Source organism: Gopherus flavomarginatus, chromosome 1, assembly GCF_025201925.1.
Source record: "Gopherus flavomarginatus isolate rGopFla2 chromosome 1, rGopFla2.mat.asm, whole genome shotgun sequence".
Taxonomy (NCBI): domain Eukaryota; kingdom Metazoa; phylum Chordata; order Testudines; family Testudinidae; genus Gopherus; species Gopherus flavomarginatus.
The window spans coordinates 249188551-249212938 of NC_066617.1; the positions used below are offsets into that span (position 1 = coordinate 249188551).

At 44.3% G+C, this 24388-nt stretch overlaps 1 protein-coding gene across 2 annotated transcripts in view; it reads left to right on the forward strand.

Annotated features, from left to right (window-relative positions):
• Window positions 1-7965: 7965 nt before the first annotated feature.
• TMEM131 (transmembrane protein 131) overlaps window positions 7966-24388 on the forward strand; it is a 177336-nt gene continuing 160913 nt past the window's right edge. The window contains exon 1 of one of the 2 annotated variants that reach the window (XM_050931968.1): window positions 7966-8323. In XM_050931968.1, the coding sequence (XP_050787925.1) occupies window positions 7978-8323 (346 nt within the window). In that variant the 5' untranslated portion in view covers window positions 7966-7977. The remainder of the gene's footprint in view (window positions 8324-24388) is intronic. The other variant, XM_050931969.1, reaches the window with a different exon arrangement.

The window sequence follows — 24388 nt, forward strand, 5'->3', positions numbered from 1 at the left end:
ATAGAACACATACTCTCCCAAAAACTACATTCTCTGTCCCATCATGATTTATAATCAGAAGTTCATTTTCCATACAAAACTTGACAGTCTATTTTGTTGTCGTTCACTGGGAAACAAGGATACTTTTGTATTGAGAGTAAATTATTTCCCTGCCATCAAAATATATTAATACATCCTGCTCCTACTTAAGTGTAACTGAGAACAAAGATTGAACTTTTAATATATAGGAATACTGTATATATGCCACCCAGCAACCTACTGTAGAACATCAAATATTTATGATTTAGTATAATCAGATTAATCCAGGAATAAATCTTAACAGAATACCTTCTCTGTTATTTACAGACCTTGAGCCCTATTATATTATTTTTGCCTGCACAGAACTCTTACTGAAAACAGTGGGAGTTCTGGACAAAGATGAAGGGGAGAATATGTCCCAAGAGCTATTTGTTTTCTATCTATTTAATAATATTCTACCAGAAAGTCTTCATATAGAGCATTTAAAAATGGTGAACGTTTTAATGCTACATTTAAGGTATATAAAACCCTGAATTGTTTATATTTGTAATGTTTCTTGCATGTTTCATAGTTATTAATTTATTTTTCATGAAATGTTCAGTTGGTGCTTCCAACGTTTCATTCTGAGATAGATTTTTGCCATCTACCTTCATTAGAGAGCCCACTGATTCCAATGGGACTTCTTACGGAAAGAGATATTACACTGTGAGTAAGGCTGACAAAAATCTGTTCCTCTGAGTGTTTTAACAGTGAACTGAAAATGTAAGAAGTAGAAAAACGGTTTATTTTTCAGAAAAGAGCACCTGTGTGCAGCAGAAGACTGAGTAAGGGGGCAATAACTAAGGGTGAGATTGTGCCATATAATACACATTCAAACAATTGCTCGGAGGGTGTCTTTTAAAGTTTTGTTTTTTTCCTAAGGAAAACTAAGAGCTCTTGGGCCTCATCGTGCTTCTTGGTGCCTAGACTCATTTCCCATTGAAGTTAGTGAGCGTTGCTCAGATTTCTCTAAGGTTGCTCAGGCTCTTTCATGTTGGGTGTGCACGGGTGGCTCTCAAAACTGTTAACAAACATTCACTACTAGGACAACGAGGAGTCCGGTGGCATCTTAAAGACTAATAGATTTATTTGAGCATAGGCTTTCGTGGGTATAAAACCCCACTTCTTCAGATGCATGGAGTGAAAATTACAGATACGGGCATAGATATACTGTCAAATGAAGAGAAGGGAGTTACCTTACAAGTGGAGAACCAGTGTTGACAAGGCCAATTCAGTCAGAGGGGATGTGGTCCACTCCCAATAGTTGATGAAGAGGTGTCAATACCAAGAGAGGGAAAATTGCTTTGTAGTGAGCCAGCCACTCTCAGTCCCAGTTCAAGTCCAAATTAACGGTATTAAGTCTGCAAATGAATTGTAGCTCTGCAGTTTCTCTTTGAAGTCTGTTTTTGAAGTTTATTTTTTGAAGGATGGCTACTTTTAAATCTGTTATTGAATGTCCAGGGAGACTGAAGTGTTCTCCCACTGGCTTTTGTATGTTACCATTCCTGATGTCTGATTTGTGTCCATTTATTCTTTTATGTAGAGACTGTCCGGTTCGGCCAATGTACATGGCAGAGGGGCATTGCTGGTACATGATGGCATATATCGCATTAGTAGATGTGCAGGTGAATGAGCCCCTGATAGTGTGGCTGATGTGGTTGGGTCCTCTGATGGTGTTGCTAGAGTAGATATGGGGACTGAGCAGACAATGGGACTTGTTACAGGGATTGGTTCCTGGGTTAGTGTTTCTGTGGTGTGTTGTGTGGGTGAGTGTTTGCTTCAATTCAAATGTAAGCCTTTCAATACAATGATCAAAAGGCTATGGAGTTCCAGCCTAGGATTTACAGAATGTCAGGAATGAAGGCCTGCAGCCAGGCCTGAGATCAGCTAGCAAGTTCGTAGGCTTCCTTCAGTCTCGAGAGACCATGGGTATGCACCCATAAGAGATAAAGAATTTATTCAGTTGGATTTATGGCAGCCAGAAACGTAGCTGAAGAGACCTACTAGAGAGGGACAAGCTCTGCTGCATCTGTCACATTTTAAAGCTGATGTTTCAACCCTTTGGACTCTGCCTTCTGGGAACTCTTTTCTCCTCTGCTAAGCTGGACTGCTTCCTTTTGTAACTCCACAGATCAGTTAGCTAACTTCAGCGGAATCCTCTAGTCAGAGAGGTTGCTTGATTGACTGAATGGCATTGCCAAGACAGCTCTTAAGCCCAGCAGTTCCATTGGCCAGTGGCTGCTCAATGCTTACACCTGCAGCTGTGCTTGCTCTTATGCCTCTCTTTTTTCCAGTTGTGCTCCAGTTGTTTCCCAGCCTTGGTCCAGCCCTGCTCTAGTCTGCTCCAGCCATGCTCCCCTGCTCTGTTTCTGACTCCTGGATCTGGAGTCTGGCTCCAACTATTAGGCTGGATCACCACTGCTCCGACCATTAGGAGTGACCACCCATGACCTGATGAGTGACAGTTTGAGCAGCCTACCAAAAAAAAAGGAGGTAAAGAAGGGGAGTAGAAATGGGTCGGTTACTGGGATGGATCCCGCTAAGGCCAGCATGATCTTGTGTGAGATAGTGAATGCCAATGTTCTCTCTAATTTTTTACATCCAATGTGTGGAATGAATTTTATGTGCACCAATATGGAGGTAATATGTGGTGGGGTGGGGCTAAAGGGTTATGAGTGTGGGAGGGGGCTCAGGGCTTGGGCAGAGGGTTGAGGTGAGGGTGGGTGAGGGCTATGGCTGGGGGTGCAGGCTCTGGAGTGGGGCTGAAGATGAGGGGATTGGGATGTGCAAGGGGGTTCAAGGCTAGGGCATAAGGTTGGGGTGTGGAGGGATGAGGGCTCTGGCTGGGGGTGCAGGCTCTGAGGTGAGGCTGGGGATGAAGGGTTTGAAGTGTAGGAAGGGGCTCAGGGCTGGGAGAGAGGATAGGGTGACCACGTGTCCGGAAGCAGCCAGCATGTCCTCCCTCTGGCTCCTATGCCAAACTGGACCTTCAAGGGGCATATAATCTAGTCTGGATCCGAGAGGAAGACTGCTTTCTGTACCAGGTACAGGCATTTCAAATACCTGGTCCTGCCTTTTAGCTTGTGCAATGCCCTGGCAACCTTTCAGCACTTCATTGATAATATCTTGGACCAATTTATCTTGATATCCTAATTTTTTCTCCGGATCGGGATCTTCATAACCAGCATGTGCACTGCATCTTAGAAGAAAACCACCTCCGTGTGAAGGCTGAGAAATGTGAGTTTGATGGAGACATGGTTTAATTCCTACTGTATGCTGTTTCCTCTAAGGGACTCACTGTGGACCCACGCAAGGTGTCAGCCATATCCAACTGGGAGGCTCCATAGGATATTTCAATAATATCTACTGGTGTTTCATCAAGGGATTTTCTAGGTTGGTCGCCCCTATGATGGCACTCCTGCAAAAAGGAGCATGGTTCATCTGGTCCTCAGAAGTTCAGCCTACCTTTGATCAATTGACTAGGACATTCACCATGGCACCCATCTTACCACTCAAACCCCACCAGATCATTAATTGTGGAAGCTGACATGTCAGATTTTGCCATATGCGAGTCCCAGCCAGTGAGCTCCCATAGTCAACTTCACCCATATGCCTTTTATTCCTGCAAAGTGAATGTGGCAGAGAATAATTATAACATCTGACACATGGCATTACTACCAATCAAGGCAATGCTGAAGAATGGTGTTACCTCCTGGAGAGAGCTCAGTTCCCAATTCAGGTTCTCACAAACCATAAGAACCTAGAATACCTCTGGATGACCAGGCACCTCAATCAATAGCAGATTTGATTTTGGTGTTACCTAGCACCCAGGGCCTACAAATGGGAAAGCAGATGCTCTGTCCCACGAAAAGGTGTACCTATGACTGGCACAAAACTTCTCTTCACAATCCTTAATGCATCCAATTTTTGTTTCAGGTCAGTTGATTGAAATCTAATATATCTGTTGTCAGCTATTCCACGACCCTTGGCGACCCAGATCCATCAGACCCTGGATAACATAGATGCCCAATCTGGCTCCAAATTCAGGCTGAAAGATGGCCTTCTCTATGACAAGGATTGTATTTATGTTCTGGAGGGTCAAGCTAGACTCCAGGTCCAGAAACTGTCATGACATGCCAGTTGATGGTCACATTGGCCAACCCAAGATGTAGGGCCTGATATTGCAGAGTTTCTGGTGGCTTGATCCACATGCATGAACCAAAGAATATGCAAGGCTCTGTGACATTTACTCCCAAATCAAGAGCTGGCACTTGAAACCACTCAGCCTTCTCCAGCCTTTGCCCATTTCCCCATCAACCCTGGCCTGTTGTATCTATAGACTCTGTTGTGGAGCTGCCTCAATCTCAAGGGCACAAATATCTTCCCCTACATGGGTTACCAACTGGAATCCTGCTGGACTGTGGCCCCCAGTTTGTCTCCAGTTTTTGACAGGCGTTTCAACAGTTTCTCAGCATAAAGTCTCTCACCTTGTCTGCCTGCCACCTGCAGACCAACAGGCAAACAGAACAAGTCAACTAGATTCTAGAACAGTATCTTCATTGTTTCTTGAATTACCCCCAGGACGACTGTTTTCTCTTCTTCACTATGCGGAAGTCGCCTTTAATAAGGCAATCCATGTCTCAACATAACAAAGCTCATTCTGTGTGACTGTTTTCATTCTCAATTCCATCATGACATACTCATGAACTCCCCAGTACCACAAGCTACAGATTGGGATGCCCATCTACACCAAGAGCCCCAGGAGCAATTGATATCCATAAATGAAACTTACAAACACCATGCTGACCAAGGCTGTTGGACCTTTCTCATCCAGTGGGGGACAAGGTCTGGCTACTGACCCAGAACCTCAAGTTGGTCCGCTTGTCAGCCAGACCCGATCATCAGTACTTGTGACCATTCAAGATCTTGGAACAGGTCAATTCTGTAGCCTTCAAGCTATGAATACCTGCTTCACTCAAGATGCATCCGGTATTTCACATTTCCCTCCTTAAGCTTTGTACTGAACATACATTCCCAAATCACTACAGCCCACCACCACTGCCCACAACCATTAGGGAGCAAGAATAAATTAATCTGGCAAATCTTTAAATCCCAGTGAGTTAGGGAAAAACTCCCTTACCTGGTCAACTGAAAGGGCTATGATTTGGATGATTGATCTTGGGAACTTGCTGAAAACATCCACACCCCAGACCTACTACAGGACTTCCAATGGGCTCACAGGCACTGGCTTCTAATTTTCCCCCAGGGTGCTCTACCCCCACTCAGACCCAGGCCCTGCCCCCACTCCACCCTTTCCCCCAAGGCCTCACCCCACCTCTTCCCACCATGCCTCTTTCAGCCTCCTCCCCTGAGCGCACCCTGTCACCACTCCTTCCCCTCCCTCCCAGTGCCTCCTGCATGCTACTGAACAGCTGTTCCACAGTGTTCAGGAGGCACTGGAAGGGAGGGGGAGGAGTTGATCAGTGGGGCCTGACAGTGGGCAGGAGTAGGGGGGAGAGAGGGGAGCATGGCTGTTGGTGAGTGCTAAGCACCCTATGACTGGGCTCATCTTGAGAAACCAGGCCCTAGGGCTTCTGAGAGGTGTCTTCAAAAGGGAGGGGTACTGTCTGGAATGAGGGCCTATAGCTGGGCCTGGGGTCAGCAAGCACCACAGCTGCAACCTGTAATTGGCTGGACTGGCTGAGCAGCATTGCAAGGTCTGCTCTTAAACCTAGCTGTAGCACTTAGCACAGGCTGCTCAATGCTTATGCCTGCAGCTGTGCTCGCTCCTGTGCCTGCCCTGTTCCCAGCCGTCTTCTAACTTTGATCTAGTCCTCCTTAGTTTCTAACTCCTGCTTTCTGATTACAGCTCCAATTCTTGGATCTTGATTCCTGCTCCAGATACTAGGCTGGACTGCCACTGCACTGACCACTAGCACTGACTGCCCAGGCCTTGGTCAGAGACACAGAGAAGTCTTTAACCCTCTTTTCTATGCAGTAAGTTTCTATGAGATTTGTGTAACTGATGACATTGTCAATTGTTGAGGCTTCAGGTGTGCAGAATACCTCATTTCCTCCTTTCCCCCTTGAGATTAATGCCTTTCCCATCCCTTCTATACTGTGACTGTATCTCTACTGAACAGCAAGAACTAAAGACTGTAGAGAAGGGGTTGGCAACCTTTCAGAAGTGGTATGCCGAGTCTTCATTTATTCACTCTAATTTAAGGTTTCAGGTGCCAGTAATACATTTTAACGTTTTTAGAAGGTCTCTTTCTATAATATAACTAAACTATTGTATGTACAGTAAATATGGTTTTTAAAATGTTTAAGAAGCTTAATTTAAAATTAAATTAAAATGCAGAGCCCCCAGACTGGTGGCCAGGACCTGGGTAGTGTGAGTGCCACTGAAAATCAGCTCACATGCCACTTTCAGCACGCGTGCCATAGGTTGCCTACCCCTGCTGTAGAGTCTCAAGGTGGCCCAGGCATCATTAGACAATAATAAGAAACAAAAAATGAAAATGATGACACCAATAACTCCAAAGTATATTATTACTGGATAAAAGTCAGTGTTATCGTGTGGGTGTAAAGTGTAATAGGCCATGAAATGATTTAACCTGGTGATAGTCTAAACAAAAAACCTCCCAACCATTCTTGCGGCTGTTTCCATCACTTCCTCCTGACTCAACAGACACAATACATACCTCAGAATGACAAGGTGCTAATCTGGGATTAGGGCCCCTCCTGGATCTTTTCCAGTTTCTAAAAATAATGTGATTTCAAGAAATTCAACCTTAACAAGAGGGGTTAAAAATGCTGTTGGGGTGGGGAACTGGATGATTTGGGTATGGTCATATGCAATTTTTCACTCTAATCTTGCCCGGGGTCAGCAGTGAATTAAAGTTATTGCTAGTGAAAGCTGTTCAGTGACCCACTTTATGAGACATGACTGCTGGTCTCAGGGCAGCTCCTAGAAAAGAAGACCAACACAAAAGTCATGATCACACATGGCCTCCTTATTGATAGTCTTAGCATATAAAGCCATGGAATTGCATTGTTTATGCACAGGCTGTACTACATATCCCAGGGATAAATAATCTCACATTGCTATCACACCTAGCATCCCTCTGTATTTCAAATTTGCATCACAAATTTTCAAATGTGAATTCTTTTATTGACATGACAAGTTTTCACACTTTTTGAAAAAGAATACAAGATCATGCACTATATCATGTACTTGCCTCACCAACACTGGGGGCAGGAGGAGGCGGGAAAGGTTCATTCCCTTGCTGTTTGCCTTTTATTGTTCACATATGCACAGAGTACCATCCCATGCAGGCAGGGGGCAGGGGCAATTTGCTCCCATGCAATGCCCTGTAGGTCTATTAATGCCCACGCATGGGGGACAGGACCCAGATGATGTTCAGGCAGATCTTGTCACCTCTGGGGCTCCCAGGACAGCACCCTCCAGCAGCATTTAAAGCGCGGGGGGGAGGAGGGAAAGAGACAAAATCAAGGGGAAATATCTCCTTCCTCGGACGAAGCGGCCTCTCCCAGGTGTGTAGGGGTCTCTGAGGCGGAATCTCCCCCCACTCATTAATCCACCTTCCCCTTCCCCGCAGGTTGCAGCAGGGAGTGCTGCAGGCAGCATAGAGACAGTACCAATGCACCATAGAGACTAGACAGCAGCAGGGACGGAGCGTCGAGCTGCACTAGGGACAGGCGTCCGCCTCCCGCCGCCATCTTGAAGCCGGGCACGAAGGCCCTCCCCCGGCTACTTTCACCGCCGCATCCTCCGCTCTGTGGCGTCAAAAGGGGCTGGAGTTTCGCCGCCAATCATGTCACGCCAGCGAGAGAAGTAGGCGGTTTCCGGACGCACAAGCCGCTCCGCAGAGCGTCGCGCGGCCCCTGCCCTCACCTATGATGGCGACTCTCCGCTCCGCCCCTCCCCAGCGCGGCGGGGGCGGTGCCGGGCCCGCCCCCTGCCTGGGGGGGAAGGGGTGTTGTGTGTGCGCCAGGTGCCCGCCTGCCCCGGCCGTGACTGACACTCGCATGCGCCCCGGGACGCAGCGAGCCCGGAGCCCAGTTCGCAGGGCCCCGCCGACACACCGAGCCCGCGGCAGCAGCGCGATGAGGGCCCGGCGGGAGGTAGCGGCGGCCCCCGGCCCCGGCTCTGCCCTCCCGGCGCCCGCCGCCCCCCGGCTCGGAGCGGCGCTGCGGCTGCTGCTCGCGCTGCTGGCGCACACGGCCCGGGCCGAGCAGGAAGGTGAGAGGCGTCCCCGGGCTCCGCTGTTACCGTTTGGGGCCTGGCCGCAGAACGGGGCCCCGATCCCGGCAGCCTACGCCGGGCCCAGGCTGGGGAGGCTCCCCTGGGGCGGGGCGGGGCGGTTGCTCAGGGGTTTGCAGCGATCCGTAGCGCTCAAGCCGGGGAAGCGGCTTCTCCCCCCACCCCGCAGCTCCGGGGCTGAAGGAGCCCCAATGCCTGGGCCGCTGCCACCCTCGGCCGGGCCCCTGTGCGAGGGGTCCCCCTTCGCAGCGCCTCGCTTCTCCCGGCCGCGCTGCCAGCTCACAGGCTGGGGCTGGTCTCCTGCCGCCCTGCCCGGACTGTCACCGCCGGGCTGACGCGCCCCGCCTCGGCCCGGGGTCAGGCTGGGTGGCTGGCTGAGGAGCAGGGGTCAGGGCTGCCCGTTGAGGCTTATCCGCAGGCTTTCGGAAGGCAGTTGACATTGAGGTGAACTTCTGAATGGGCTTCACCTCGGGACTTTTTCTGAGGCAGTGGCAGGGGAAAGCTGGTGCTGCCTCGTAAAACACCTTCCCTTGCGGGCGCTTTCCCGTGCTTAAGTTCGAAGGCAGCTGCCCATTATAAGACTCTTTTGCATAGTTACCCCCCCACACACACAACTCCGCTAAGAGATTGATATCCACCCCTCCCCCAGAACTTTTGACAGGCTGGACCTAGTCACTGTGTAGGATAGAGAGTATGTTTTTGCCTGAGTTTGGTGACATTCAGAAAAGGACTTTTAAACCTGGTGTTTTGAAAAGTCTGCTACCACTTTTTTGTGTGGCTTATTTTATTTCTCATATGGGTTGATGCGAAATGCTAAGTTTGCTTTGTTGGAGTTGCTGAGATGTGCCTTCTGGCATTGCGGAGGGGCCTAACGGAATAGGTAAAAAGGTAGTTGTCTTTAAGTGTCAAAAGAGCAACATTTAAATATCAGTGTTATTGTTTGTAATATAAGCTGACATTGTGCTGACTTCAGGCTTAGATGCTGAAGCAATTCCTGGGTTAAACAAGAAGTGGAGGTGCACATACAAGGGGTAGGGCAGAAGTGTGTCCAAGCAGAAGCCCAGAAAGAGGGAGACTGATAGAGAACTGGGAAGTACAAGCAGGTCAAGGGGAACACAGACAGGTGGCCTAGAGCCATAGTTTTGAAGTGAGGAGAGAGCAGTATAGGTGGTTCTGCTGGAGAAATGTGGGATGGGACCCCAGTGTCATATACACAGAGATCAGAATACGTTTAGCTCGACTGCCATTTTCTAACCAAGGAATCAATTGTAATAATTAGCTAGTAATTTGTTTTTGTAGATTTTAAGGTGGCAATGTTGATATGGTATGATAGTGACAGAATCACAGCACAGAGCTGGCTGGATCCCTTTTTGTTCAATTCAAGACATTCTGGTGTTTGGGTTTAAAAAAAATGTGTAAAGAATGTTATATTTGAGTATGGCGAGTTCATAGACCCAACAGTCAGAACTGTGGTGTCTTCTCAGTCGTTGGGTAGTTCAAATGTAGACACTTCCAAAATATGGTTATTTCCATGCCTTGTGTTTAGTTATAATAATTCTGGTGTATGTTTGCTCATATGTATCTAGTCAACTCTTAATTGAAATAATCTCCGAATATGATACCACTGATCTATGCTCGAGACTTAGTGCCACCTTAAGACCACTATTTTATGTTGACTCTTCAGGAGGGCTGATCACCTTCATTCTTTGAGCAATTCCATATTGACATTTTCTGAGAAATAAATGCATTCTGAGACTCAAGATCAAAGTTTGAGCAGGGGCGGTTATACCACTTTCTTGAAAGAGCTCAACTGTGTCAGTAGTTAAATGTGCTTTTATCAGTATAACTTATGCCTGTATATTTACTCCAGCCATCTCCACAGAGTGAATTTGACATCCATGCTCTAGTCTAGAAGACTCCTTTTGTTTGCTTTTTTGCATGCTACCTGGATTGGAAGCCCTGGATAAAGTGAACAATTAAGGTTTACCTATCAAGAAAAACTCCTGGATACAGGACCTCTGTCATATTTATGGGAATAAGCTATACTGCTACAAGCACCCTTATACAGATATAAACTGTGTCTGTACTATAAGGCTATAGTACTATAACAAAACTAATTATAATGGTACAAAAACTGTGTAGCCCAGCCTTAAACTGGATAGAAATCCATATCCAGACTGAAATTGACTGGAATTTGTCATTGTCATTGATACCCATATGGTTCTGAAGAGCATCAGAGAGACTCTTGAGAATGCTGTTAATCTTTTTTATTTTTATTTTTTAATTGTTTGGGGAAGTAGCAGAGCGACTGGAATTGGTCAGCAGAGTGAGTAAGAAAATACTGAATTCACTCACAATTTGAAGGATCTGTCATCAGCCATAAGGACAAAAAACTTTAAATTTAACTACTCTTCTTTAAAAGCTTGCAGCTGTCTGTGTTTCAGGCTTTCCTTTCTTATTGTTATGAAGGTGTCCTACTCTACTGCCAAATGGATTTTTCAAGATCATTTGATATCTTCCAGTTTTTTGGATACTAATCATGACATGGCATAGAAGTGATATTAGTCCTTGCTTTCAGTATAAGTCTCTGGAATCAGTTCCTGATCAAAGTTTATTTAAGTCTGAGCCAGGCCACATTCAGGAAGAGTTTTAATTTTGCTTTCTAGCAGATGATCTGGAACCTCTGCCATTCAGTTTATTAACCGCATTTTCCTCACCTTCAACTTGTACAATTGTTCTGTATTTGTTGTCTTAGTATTCAATATATAACTTTATACAAAACGCTGACACTGGAAAGTAACTTTCCAGAATAATGCAGCATAAAATCCCTGCTTTGCAACTGGGCAACTGACTAATGGATGCCTGACTACTCTTTTAACTTCTGATAGCCGTCTTACCTGCCATTTCACAAGACTGGAGCAGAGAGAGCAGGACTGTTAGGGTAACTTTAGTCCCTGATGGTGTAACTCTCTTAAAAGATGCTTTTTAGTGCTTATATTGGAACAACTTTTATTTCAACAAACCTAACAACTGACAAGTCAGCATGAGCAAATAATACCTTAGCATGTTTGATTTACTCTCTTCTAAAGTCCTTGATATTTATCTTTGAAAGATGGCAACTGGACATAAATGGAAGTTAAGATTACCATTAAAGATGGTCTGTACTGGGACCTAGAGAATCCCCTTCTGTTTTCAGCTCTGCTGAAGACTTCCTATGTGATGTTGCGTTAGTCACTGTCTCTCTCCACCTTTGTTTACATCTGAAAAATGGGGAGAGTAATACTTCCTTATGTTGTAGGAGTATCATAAACATAAATTCATTAATACTAGTGAGGTCCTCAGATACTACAGTGATGAGCACCATAGAGAAAAAGCCTATGTGTGATGAAAGATAAGATCTTTCAGCCAAAGAAGTTTGTCATTTCTATTTGTATCAATAAAAAAGGAGCAGTAAGCGGTTAGGTAGTGGTTGTCATTTATATTTGCTGGTCCTGTTAATCCATATTCTTGGGTTGTTAGCCTAACTAAATATGGTAGACAGTGTAGTCATAACAGCCATATCCTGTCTTCTGACAGTGGCCAATGCCAGGTGCTTCAGAGGGAATGAACAGAACAGGTAATCATCAAGTGATCCAACCCTTGTCATCCATTGCCAGCTTCTGGCAACAGTGGCTAGGGACACCATCCCTGCCCATCCTGGCTAATTGCTGTTGATGGACCTATCTTCCATGAACTTAACTAGTTCTTTTTTGGACCCTGTTATAGTTTTGCCCTTCACAACATCCTCTGGCAAAAAGTTCCACAGGCTGACTGTGTATTGTGTGAAGGAATACTTCCTTTTGTTTGTTTTTAAACCTGCTGCCTATTAAGTTCATTTGGTGACCCTAGTTCTTGTGTTGTGTGAAGGAGTAAATAACACTTCCTTATTTACTTTGTCCATACCAGTCATGATTTTACAGACCTCTATCATATCTCCTTTTAGTCATCTCTTTTCCAGAGTGAAAAGTCCCAGTCTTACTAATCTTTCCTCATATGGAAGCTGTTCTATACCCCTAGTCATTTTTGTTGCCCTTTTCCAATATCCAACATAGTCTAGTGGCTAGGGAGTCAGGAGCCATGGATTCTACTCCCAGCTGACCTGATGTGTAGCGTTTGGAAAGTCATGTGGGTCATAGCCCACGAAAGCTTATGCTCTAATTAATGTTAGTCTTTAAGGTGCCACAAGACTCTTCATTGTTTCTGCTGACACAGCTACCCCTCTGAAACTTATATATCTGTTTCTCCTCCCATCCTTTGTCTTCTCTGTATAGGCCCCAAGCCTACAATTCGTTGCTTACAGGAAGACTGCTGTGCTCATGGAGCACCATGAAAGTCAACAAATTGCAGGTTGTGGGCCTTAGGTTGTAAGTTCTTCAGGGAGCTCTTTCATTATTGTGTTTTGTATAGTGCCTAGCAAAATAAGGCCCCAAACTGTGCTCAAGCCTGTAGGTGGTGGTGTAATACAATTAATATATATTGATGTTTTTAGTTTGAATCAACATGACTTCCAAGTCAACAGTATTGCAGTATTTTTGAAATACCTACTTTGAGCTATTTGGATATTTTTTGATGAAGGTATTGGCTGAATGCAGAACAATTTCATATAAAAATGAACGTTGGGCATCTATTGTACAACATATTTGGCTAACTTTTAAAATGCAGTTCTGCATCAAAACATGACTTGGCTTTTGGTTCCATATTTGTGTTCTCTCAGTGATTCCCAGATCAGATCCACTCCGTTTACAAATATAAAGATTACATTTCTTCCATAAGCTCTGCAACTCAGTCTGGAATTTGAAAATGAAAGATGGGCTTTTGTGGGCTGTGCATTGCAAACAGTGAAGGATCTGTGATTGTTGAAGTGCAAGCCAGAACAGAATCTAGCTCATTCACTTGCCTATTGCTCTGCAGGGCTAATGGGAGTAAACAGTAGTCAAAATGTTCTTTGTTGCTTTGTGTTCTTTCTTTGCTGTTTGCCTGTGTGCTTTCCCAACTGCCCTCCCCGTCCCCACTGCTCATGCATGTACACCTCCACCCTATTCATCTTGCTTTCCAGATTAAAGGGCTTGAGGCAGACATACTATGTAGAGCAGGGAAGCATGGGAAGAAGATAAAAAGGAAAGTGAGAGAGAAAACTAATGCTGCTTAAAAACTATTATTTCTTTCAAATACAAATTTGCCTCTCCCCATCCTTTCAGTCCACACCACATCTATTGGAGACATCTTCTTCAAATGTTTTTTTTCCCTTTTGTTGTAAAATTGGGTGACTTCCACTATAGTTTGTCATATCAATGAGTCATTTAATTATATTTGTGATTAGAGAGTCAGAGACTGAAGAGGTTAGAAATTGATTATCTAAGATGAAGAGTGAAGAAATTAGTTAGATACTTGATGGAGTGTATGTTCATTGGTTGTCTCAGTTTTTGGGGCCTCAGTTTGAAATCAGTGTTGCTTGTATTAAATGGATTAAAACTGGCTAACTGATAGACCTTAAAGTAGCTCTAAATGGGGAATTATACAATGGGGTTGCTTCTAGTGAGGTTCTGCAGGGATCTGTTCTTGTTCCAATTATATTAAATCTTTATCAGTGATTTGCAAGAAAATATAAAATAGCACAGATTGGTGGGATGGAAAATAATAAAAATGTCAGTTCTACAGAATAATCTATATTGTTTGGTAAGCTAGGTATATCAAAATGCAAGGTTATACATACTTTCATAGACTAAGGCCAGCAGAAATCACTGTGTTCTTCAAATACAGCAATAAATCTAAATGAATCTTAGCTAACTAAGGAATCTAACTGAGACAAAACCCCATTCCTGGGATGTGCCAGTGGTGCAGCTTGGATAGTGGAATGGAATGCGCTCCAGCAGGCACTGCTGTGAAACATTTGTGCTACCTCCTGCCTCTCCCTGTACTTTTTCTGACCATATTGAATGCAAGGCCATAGAAGGGGGTGTGGCACTCCACTTCCTCAGTTCTTTCCAGCTGTGGCTGCAGATGGACCAGGGACTTCTCCTGGCTGATCCATCCAGATCCAACCCTTTTGAAGATTGTACGTCATTTAGATCCCTTAGCTGAGATTTGTTTAGATTTATTGCTTTTAAGTTATTTATTTTAACATTTTATTAGTTCAGGTGGGCTCACAGATCATAGTGGCAGATCTGAAGGGGACGAGGCTTTGGACTCCCATACCAGGTATCTAGTTTGCTTGGAGGCAGAATACCCTTCTTCACAGTGCATGATCTGCAGCATCTTCTTTTATGCTCTTGGAGTGATGCATGAAACCAAACTCCAAGACTTGCTGCTTCAGGAGGCTATGCAAACCCTCCAGCTCTGTAACTGCCAGTTCCATGAGTACTGTTGGGCTTGCATCAACCCTTCACCTCCCAGGGAATAAAAAGCAGCCCAAGATCCCACCTGAAGGTAGTATCTTCCTATCATGGAGTGAAAACCAAACCTTTGGTACCAAAGGATCCTAAATCATTCGATTTTGGTTCTAGACGCAACAGAACCCCATATATGTCAGCCTTTATTAGAAGATCTTTATGGGTGTGCCCTTTCAGATATGACCATTTTGGTTCAGAATAAGGGTAGAGCCTGTCAGCAAAACTATGCATTGTTTTGGGTCTCTGTTCTTTAGGGTCAGTTCTGAAAACATCACTGGAACCTAGACTAAAAGTTACTGCCTCAGTGCAGGGAAAATCCCAAAGTAAGGGGTGTGCCCCTAATGTAGCAAGTATATCAGTTCCAGGTAATTTCGATTCCTCTACGTGGTCAGCATCCACTATAGTGGTAGTTGCCCAGGTACTGCTCAGATCTGCTGTTAGAGCCATTATCTAATTAGTGAACTGTATATCCCCTGGGCAGAGTGGTAGGGATGTTTCTGCTCCCACCTCCCCACTGGAAAAGAGACAGAAGGTCAGAGAAGATTCAGATTTCCCCAGCCATATCACTTCCTTCCCCGAAAACACCTCACCAAGGAGATTTGTCTCCCCTTTTTCAATTTCAAGAATTCCAAGGCATTAGTTGTCCCTTTACTAACTGCCTTGGACCTGATATTGGATCTGCAATCTGTCAGTGAATCAGATCACATAAATGGGTTAATATACCAGCTCAGTTCCCATCAGCTGAGGTAAAAGTGAACCCAAATAAATGTTACTGAGATGCTCCGTGCAGCACACACACAAGATCATACCCTTAACCAAGTAAGTACTATGATTGGGAATGTGATACTAAATATTAGCAGGTTTAGCAATTCCCTCCTTGGTACAGATCATCATCCCTACAGAGATCTAGCACCTCCTATAGATCAGGGAAAATCTCATATATTGGCTTGGTTTAGATTATCTGGATATACTGAGCACTCCCTGATAGTAGTCCCAGATACGCTCAAAGAGGAGGAACCGATGGGACTCTTCTCATATCAGGACATGGATTTGAAGTCTAATGATCAAATGTCCCCCTGATGACAATGTGGGAGTCACTTCAGCATCTTCCTCACCGGAAGATGTCATTCAGTTTCATGGACTGTGGTCAGAATAGCTTCAACCTTAAAGAATACAACTGTGTCCATAGAAGAGATCTGTCTTCGAGTATTCAATATATTGGGTCCTCCTAATAGCAAGATCACCCCACTCAGTTTTAGAAGCACTATTGCAACCAACCAAAACTATCTGAGAAAGTCCTGCCTCTGGTCAAGCCATGTCAAAGAAGGCTGACGAGCTATAGCAGTTACCACATGAGGGTTTTTCTTTGCATCTTCCTGCTCCTAACTTGGTGGTGGTGCCGCAGCAGTTCAGAGGACAAAATTTTGAGACCAAGTGCATTCTGTCCCATTTGACAGAGGTGAGAAACTGGGTACTCTGGACAGGATGGTTTTCTCCTCAGCCTCACTGGGCATTAGGATTGCTAATTGTCAGGCTCTAAAGTTGTAGATATCAGAACCATCTGTGGGGGGAAATGGCCTTGTTTGCTAAAGATCTGCCTGAAGAGCAAAGGAAATTGGCTAAAGCCTTAATAAAAGGACAGCTAGTAGTTAACATGGATGTGGCTAGATCTATAAAATGACTTGGGTGCCTAAGTCCAACATCTGGATGGCACTGAGCTCCTCAGAGTCCCCACTCAGCTGCTCATAAACGTATATGAACACACATTTCTGCTGTTAGTCACCAAGGTGCCTACAAATCTGCTGGTGAGCATGTTCACAGCTGCCTCAATCTAGGCAGTTGGTGCCTAAGTTCCAGCAGGATCCTCGAACTAAGCATTCCCCTCCCAATCTCGCCTGCAAGTCCTAATCCAATAGGCCTAAACCACACACAAAACTAATGGTGAAATTCAACCCTTTGCCTGACGTGGAGGAGGGACTTGAACACAAGTCTCCACCTATCAGAGTGCCCTAACCACTGGGCTATGAGGTATTTTGGGGTACGGGTGTCTACACAGTGGAACAGTTTCAACAGGAGATAAATATGTAAATGTGCATTGGAACAGGAAGACTGGACCCTGGGTCCCTTCCCTCCCTGACCAGGTGAGTGCCATAACCACTGATCTATAGAGTCATTCACACTCTCTGGCTGTATACATCTTTAAATATTTTATGTAGTGACACAGCTTCAACAGGAAAGATTGAAAGAGATCTGTGCTGATATCTCTTCTCCACATGAAGCAGAGGGGAGAATTGAATCCACCTCTTGTACATCCCAGGTGAGTAACCTAACCATTGGAGTAATGGCTATAAGAGAGGCATACCACCATCCCTTCCTTCAGTGTTTCATGTGGGTGTGTGGCGAGGGGAAGGATTAGCACCTAACCCTTTAAGGAATTCAGGAGATGTTTAGAGCTGTGAATTCTGAGCTGAGATTGGTGTTTCCCTCTGGCTTATATGTAGGTGCCTAACTGACTTTGAGGGATAGAGTTTAAGACCCACCCTCTTCTGAGCATTTTCTACTGTCTAGGCTCCCCGTACAATGGGCTGGCTTTTGTGGATCTAGTTCTTAAGCACTTAACTCTCCCCAAACACTGTGTTAGGGAGCCAGGTAGGTGTCAAACTTGGAGCTGTGGATTCCAATGGGTGACAAACCACCTGAAAGCTAGGTGTGACAATGCCTAATTTCCTTTGGTGGATCTAGCCCTTAGAGCCTCATTTGATGCTTCAGACACTGCAGCAACGGCAGTGGTTTCAGCTATCACAATAGGTCAACACACATGGTTTAGGCTGTGTCTACACTAGCGCTTTTGTCAGTATAACTTATGTCGCTAAGGAGTGAGAAAAAACACACCCCTGAGCACCGTAAGTTACATCAACAGAAGCACTGGTGTGGACAGTGCTATGTTAGCCCGAGACACTCTCCTGCCAACATAGCTATTGCTGCTCATTGGTGATGGTTTAATTATGTTGGCAGAGCTATCTTCCCGTCAGCATAGAGTGGCTACCTGGGAGATCTTACAGCTGCATTGGTATAGCTGAGCTGCTCTAAGGTCTCTAGTGTAGGCATGGCCTCAGATTATCTCATCTTCCACCTGAAACCAGAGCACATGTGGAAGAACATTCATTCATAGGTGATGGCTTGCTCAGTGGAAGGACTGATAGTCCTGGAGAAGATTAGATGCTAGATGAGCAGCTAGATTGCTAGGGGATTATTAACCCTCAAGGAGAAGGTTTGGAGCTATTGTCTTAATTATTGTAGACAGCAATACACTTCATCAGTTTATATTTCATACAGAGATGCTATTATTTGCACAAACAACTTCCAGTTCAATAGCAGCGAAGGAAAAAGAGCGCCAAGCAAATAAAGGACAAATAAATCATACCCTTTTCTTTTGTGTTAAGCCTTAGACCTCAGGTTTGACATGAGGTTCCAGAGCTGCAAACCAATCTTAAACTATTCACACCCCTCCTTCCACACCTTTTGAGCATTAATTTTCTCACTCCAACAACTGGGGTTTCATCCATACAAACAAATGGATCCTGGAAGTAGTAGTTTATTCCATATAATTTGACACCATACCATCCCTTCCCTATCTCATCAGGAATCCGCAAACAAGAACCTACTAAAATCAGAGGTTCACTTGTTCGCAGAAATAGGGGTCATAGAGGAAGTTCTAAGAGAATTCAGGGGAAAGGGATTCTTTGGAATCAGAAAGTATCTGAAAGCATCTTAAGCCTGAGAGTGCTTAGCTCCTTCATCAGAAAGTTCAAACTGTGCATGCTGACTCTTTAATTAATAATTCCCTCCCTCCCCACTCAAGTTTGTTGTGAGCTTTCTGTTTAAAAAAGGATGCATATTACCACATCTCTCTGGCTTTCACATTGCAAATACCTTTGTTTCTTTGTGGGGAGGAATGGGGAGGGAGGAAGATCGCTATCAATATATAATCCTTCCATTTGACCTTTTTACCCCCCTTGTATACTTACAAAATACTTATTTGTAGTGGCAGCACATCTAAGATAGGGTGTACATGTATACCCTAAGTTACGTGACACGCACATTAGAGGATCATAAGAGAGCTTATCCAGTGATACAACTTGCACCTGCTTCCATTTTGAGAAACTGGGACTTGGAATAAATTGGGTGGGGAAAAACATCACGCTTGCTTTCTACTCAAAGAATTCTCTTCATTGGGGAAGATCTGAATTCAAAAGCAGACAGAGCCTTCCTGCCGGAAGAAAGAATCCTGAACATTCAGTTAGCTATACTTAGGCATCAAGAGTTCTTACCAGATAGTAATGTTCTTCAGATTGGTGGGCCTCAGATCTCAGTTACACATACAAATCCCACCCATGCTTGTCTTAGGTTGAGAGTTCTGCAGCAATACTTAGCAAAACATGATCTCTAAAGCTCAGACAACATGTTCTCAAAGTTGACACCCCCAGGAGAAGGGTCACAGTGTCCTGAGAGAGAGAGCATTCAGTCTCCCTGTTTGATCTACAGGTATCCCCTTCAGTGTCTCCAACTTTAGGAGAGGAGCCTATTTCAACAATTTACTAATTCATGGTCATCCGGGCTATGTGGAGAAAGATGCATACTAATATTGAGGGAAATTTTAGTATGGGCTTGCAAGGCTTTCCTTCCTCATTTGCAAAGCATAGTAGTCCAGCTTGTTACATACAATACAACAGTGGTGTCTTATGTAAATAAGCAGAGGAGTTCATTCCACTCAGCTGTGCAGAGAAGCTGTAGCACCATGGAACTGGTGCATCATCACACTTTACCACATAGCCCTACATTGGGTGGGCTGGGCAAAAACTACTACTTGGCAGGTCAGCTGAGCAGGGGCAGAAGAGAACAGCATGAATGGTCAGTAAACACATCAACAGATGACATCTTTGCAAGTCTGAGTTATCTGTAAATAGATCTGCTTCCAGTAAAGCACAATGCCAAGTGCCCAAAGTTCTACTTGAGAGCAGGAGAGCATTCCATTTAGGATGCGTTACTCAACTGGTTTCCTCTCATCCAAAAAGCAATATAGAAGATAAAGCAAGATACAGCCAATAATAATATGGTTATGACAATGGTTTCCAGACTTTGTTCTTCTCTCCAGAGAAGTATATTGTTTATTTAATGTATTACTGTTGCACCTAGGTGCCCCAGTCATGAACCAGGACCTCATTGTTCTAGGTGCTGTACAAACACAGAACAAAAATACTGGCTTTTCTCCCTATCGCCATGGACCTGTTATCTCAGTAGAACAGCCAGATTTATCACTCCATCCTTCCATTCAGTATACCTGATAGCATGGGCCATAGGACCTCTCTAGATCTGTTAGTTCTGTTGCCATGTCTTGATAGGTTTCCTGAAACAATCGACTCACAAGGTCTATGACTTGAAGTGGAAAAGGCTTACGGTTTGGGCATTCAGTAACATAGTCCTAGGGTACGTCTTCACTACCTGCCGTATCGGCCGGATAGCAATCGATTGCTCACGGATTGATATATGGCGTCTCATCTAGACGCTATATCTCGATCCCCGAACGCGCTTATATCGATTCCGTAACTCCAGCAACCCGAAAGGAGTTGCGGAATCGACAGGGGGGGCCGTGGACATCGATCCCGCGCCGTGAGGACGGTGAGTAATTCGATCTTAGATACTTCGACTTCAGCTACGTTATTCACGTAGCTGAAGTTACGTATCTAAGATTGATTTTCCCTCGTAGTGTAGACCAGCCCCTAGCTTCAGCTCCAAACCAGTCTGTTTGCTTTGCTTGAAACTTTCTAATACCTGTTTTACTGTCTGTGAAAATTCATCTAGCTGTCATATGTGCTTACCACATACTCATTGATAACAGGATTGTATTTACTCATGGCACAGTAAAGAGATGTATGAAAGGTCTGGTAAGCATCTATCCTCCAGTCAAAGGTTCAGCTCAATCACAGGATCTTAATTTAGTGCTTACTCAATTTATGAAGCTGCCCTTTGAGCCTCTGAATGTTCACTGTTTGTCTATCAGTCAAAACAGCATTTATAATAACCTTAGCATCTGCCAGGAGAGTAAGCGAATTGCATGCTGATGACTTATGTTACCTTCACAGTTTTCCACAAAGCCAAAGTTGTTCTCCATCCCCACCCTAAATTCTTGCCCAAAACAATAATTTATTTGTATCTCAACCAATCATTTATCTACCAATAGTCCTTCCCAAACATCCACATACCAGATACTAAAAGCTTTCTATCTAAATAGAACCAAAGAGTTTTAAAAAGTCACTAAATCTTATGCATAAAATAAAAGGCAGACCATTACTTTAAAAACTATCTAAGTGGGTTATGCTGTGCATTGAACAGAGCTACAAATTGGCCTCTGTTCCTCTCTCTTTCCAGACAGGGATTAGAGCCCATTCCACGAGGGCAGAAATGGCCTCTGTGACATGCCTTAGGCATATTCCCATTGTGGAAATCTGCAGAGCTACAGCATGGAGTTCTAGCCATGTGTTTACAAAATGCTATGCACTAGACCTGGTCAGATGCTCTATTTAGTAGAGCATTACTTCTTTCGTTGTTTATTTAGGACTCCTTGTTTCCACCTTCCTTGAATGACGGTACTGTTGATCAAACTGGCCCATGAGTGGGAATGTACAGAGGCTAGTCAAAGAAGAAATGAAGATTATTCACCTGTAACTGGAGTTTGCATATTCACACTTCCTGCCTACCTCCTCCTCTTCCTCAGAGTCCTAATTCTAGTCTTGGATCTGAGAAGGTGGTGGTAAGAGCAGAGATGACTGGAGTACCTTGCCTCTTAGTGTTCAGGAACAGTGAAGGAAGGTGCAGGAGAGGGTGTGAGAGTGCTCCAGTGGGCACCACTACAAAACATTCCAGTTCCCATGCTCCATTGTAGGTGCATCCAATGAGTGGGAATGTGGAGAGCCCACTTGAAGAACTCCGTTACAGTTGCGTAACCTTGGTTTAAGCTAGCCTGATCAGCTGCCTAACATAGTAGGCTGTTGAATTTCACCAGGTGAAATGGAATTGGTGAAACTACTGGATTACTGTGTCCAGTTTTGGTGTCAACACTTCAGGTTTTTTTTTTTTTTTTTTTTTTTTTTGCAAATTGGAAAGAATTCAGAAAAGAGATACAAGAGTGATTTTGAATTCTGAAAAACTAGCCTTTTAGGGAGACTTAAGATAAATAGATTTTTATCTAAGACAGTTGAGAATTGATTGATCATGATCTAGAAGTACCTATCTAGGAAAGAGATTTCTGATAGAGGGCTCTTTAATCTAACAAGGCATAGGAAAATCCAATGACTGGAAACTGAAACTAGACAAATTCAGACTGGAAAAAAGGTGCATGTTTTGAACCATGAGGTTAATCAATCATTGGAACAATAGTAAGGAATGCAGGGAATTCTGTCACTTGATCTTTAAATACAGATGAAATTAATTTCTAAAAGAGGTGCTTTAGCTCAGACAGAAGTTATGGTCTTGATGCAGAAATTACATGGCCTTTGTTATGTTGGAGGTCAGAATGGATGATGATAATAGGCCCTTCTCACTTTAAAGTTTTATTCTATAAAAGGGCCTGATTTTTGGGGAAGGTGCTGTACATCCACCTTTGAGAATCAGTCTACTTTAAGATTTCTCAGGCAGATGGACTCAATTGGAAATCTTTTCAGTTACACATTGCAATATTAGACTTCCAAATATATATTGTGCTCTTAACTAATATTTATGGTTTGTTCTTTTCCAAAAGCCTACGAAGATCTTTCCTTTTGTATGCTGCTTCTTGTTTTGCCCTTGTCTCTTTCACTTTTTGTTGTTCTTGTACTCCCCCATGCGCTCTCTTCTCTGATTTTATTACGTTTCAGCCTACCTCTTCCTGTTCATCTGTGCTCCCACAATACAAGGTATTTAGTCATTTTGCTAAACAATATATAGGTAATATTAATGCAAGATTACTGACACTTTCCAAAAGGAAGGCTTTGTTTTTGCTCTTTCCCTGACCATATATGTAAACTTTGCATATGATCAGATGTTGTCTTGGTACAATTTTTTTTCCTGTCCTCCAGGCTAACACACTTTTTTCAATGACCTTTCTAGTATGGGAAGTGGAATAGAAGAACTTAAGCAGGATAGATAGATTTCACTGTTCCTTCTGATTAGTCTCCTCTCGTTTATTTTTTAAATATAAACTATTATGCAACACTCCTTCCCGAAGTTATCGGTTTAAAAACTGCTGCTTCTGTTGCTTATCAAAGTGCAGTCGTTGCCCTTGTGAAAATGAATACAATTCTACTCTGAAAAATGACCATGGAAAAAAGTGTCTTCTTACTCATTTGTCCTGCTGCTTATGTGTATTCAGTCAATCTGTTTAGTTTAGTGACAGAAAGCACCAGGTGATTGTGGGGCAGGAGCCAGAAAGGTGAGCAGCATCTGAAGAATGCTGCTGTAGCTTGTAGCCAATTGCAGTCCTTTGTTGTTAGAAAACTGCTTTTGGTAATCCTATTACTTTTTAAAGGTGTTGATATTGGGCGTCAGGGCAATGTTCATACCCTAGTATCTTCCTTTTCCTGCTCTCTGGCCCTCCCACACTGAAAAATCCTGTCTTTCTTCCCCTCTTCTTTAGAGTGAAGAAAATCCTGTGTCAGTATTCTTAACGGTTGTGTTGTGCGGTGGGATATTGTGAGGTGTCGTTGTAATTAGTCTGAATGGATACACTTTTGAAGCAATTTGCTTGAGTTATGTTTTCGTTGTGTTTGCACAGTCCACTTAATAGTTTCCTTAATCTCTAGTTAAATTCACAGAATTACAGCTTTAGGTAGTTAGTACTGGCACTAGTGGTGAGAATCCTCATATAAAGATAGAATTATTGTGGGTTGGTGGTTGGATCTCCTGAGCCTGCAGAGGTTATGAGTAGATGATAAAGAGCTTGGATTCCCAGGGAGGCCCAATCTCTCACCGAGTAGCTTGTATGGAACTGGAGGCTTTGGTTAGGCCTTGGATAGCTGCAGGTGTTGATTAGGTTGTCCAGAATTTGGGAATTGGGATGTGAGGGAGTGTAAGGTTGCCAACTTTCTAATTGCTGAAAACTGGACACCCTTGCCCCATCTTCTGCTCAGCCTCTTCCTCTGGATTTCCCCCCCCCCCCCAATCGCGCACTCTGTTCCCTCCCTCCCCCCCCCCCCCCCCCGCTCCTGGGACTCACCTGCCAACTGCAGAGCCAGGCTTGGAGGAGCTGATGTGGAGCTTGCCCACCAGCCCAATTAGGACACTGCAGTTGGACTCTGACTTAGAAAAGGAGTGAGAGGCAGGGGGCAACTGGGTCACAGTGAGGAGGTCAGTCCCTGAAGTGAGGGGCCAGGAGGAATTGTGGGAAGGTCAGTCTCTGCAGTGAGGGGCTGGGGTGGGGGCAATTGGGGCACAGGCTGAGGGGGTTAGGAAAGAGGGAGTAGACATGATTTCCTCCCTCCTCAGGCAGCAATGGCACTGTTACCTGCCTCTCCACCGGAGGCTAGAGCTTTGTATCTGGGTGCCAGTTCTCTCTGTCAGCAACTGACCAGCTCCTCCAGGT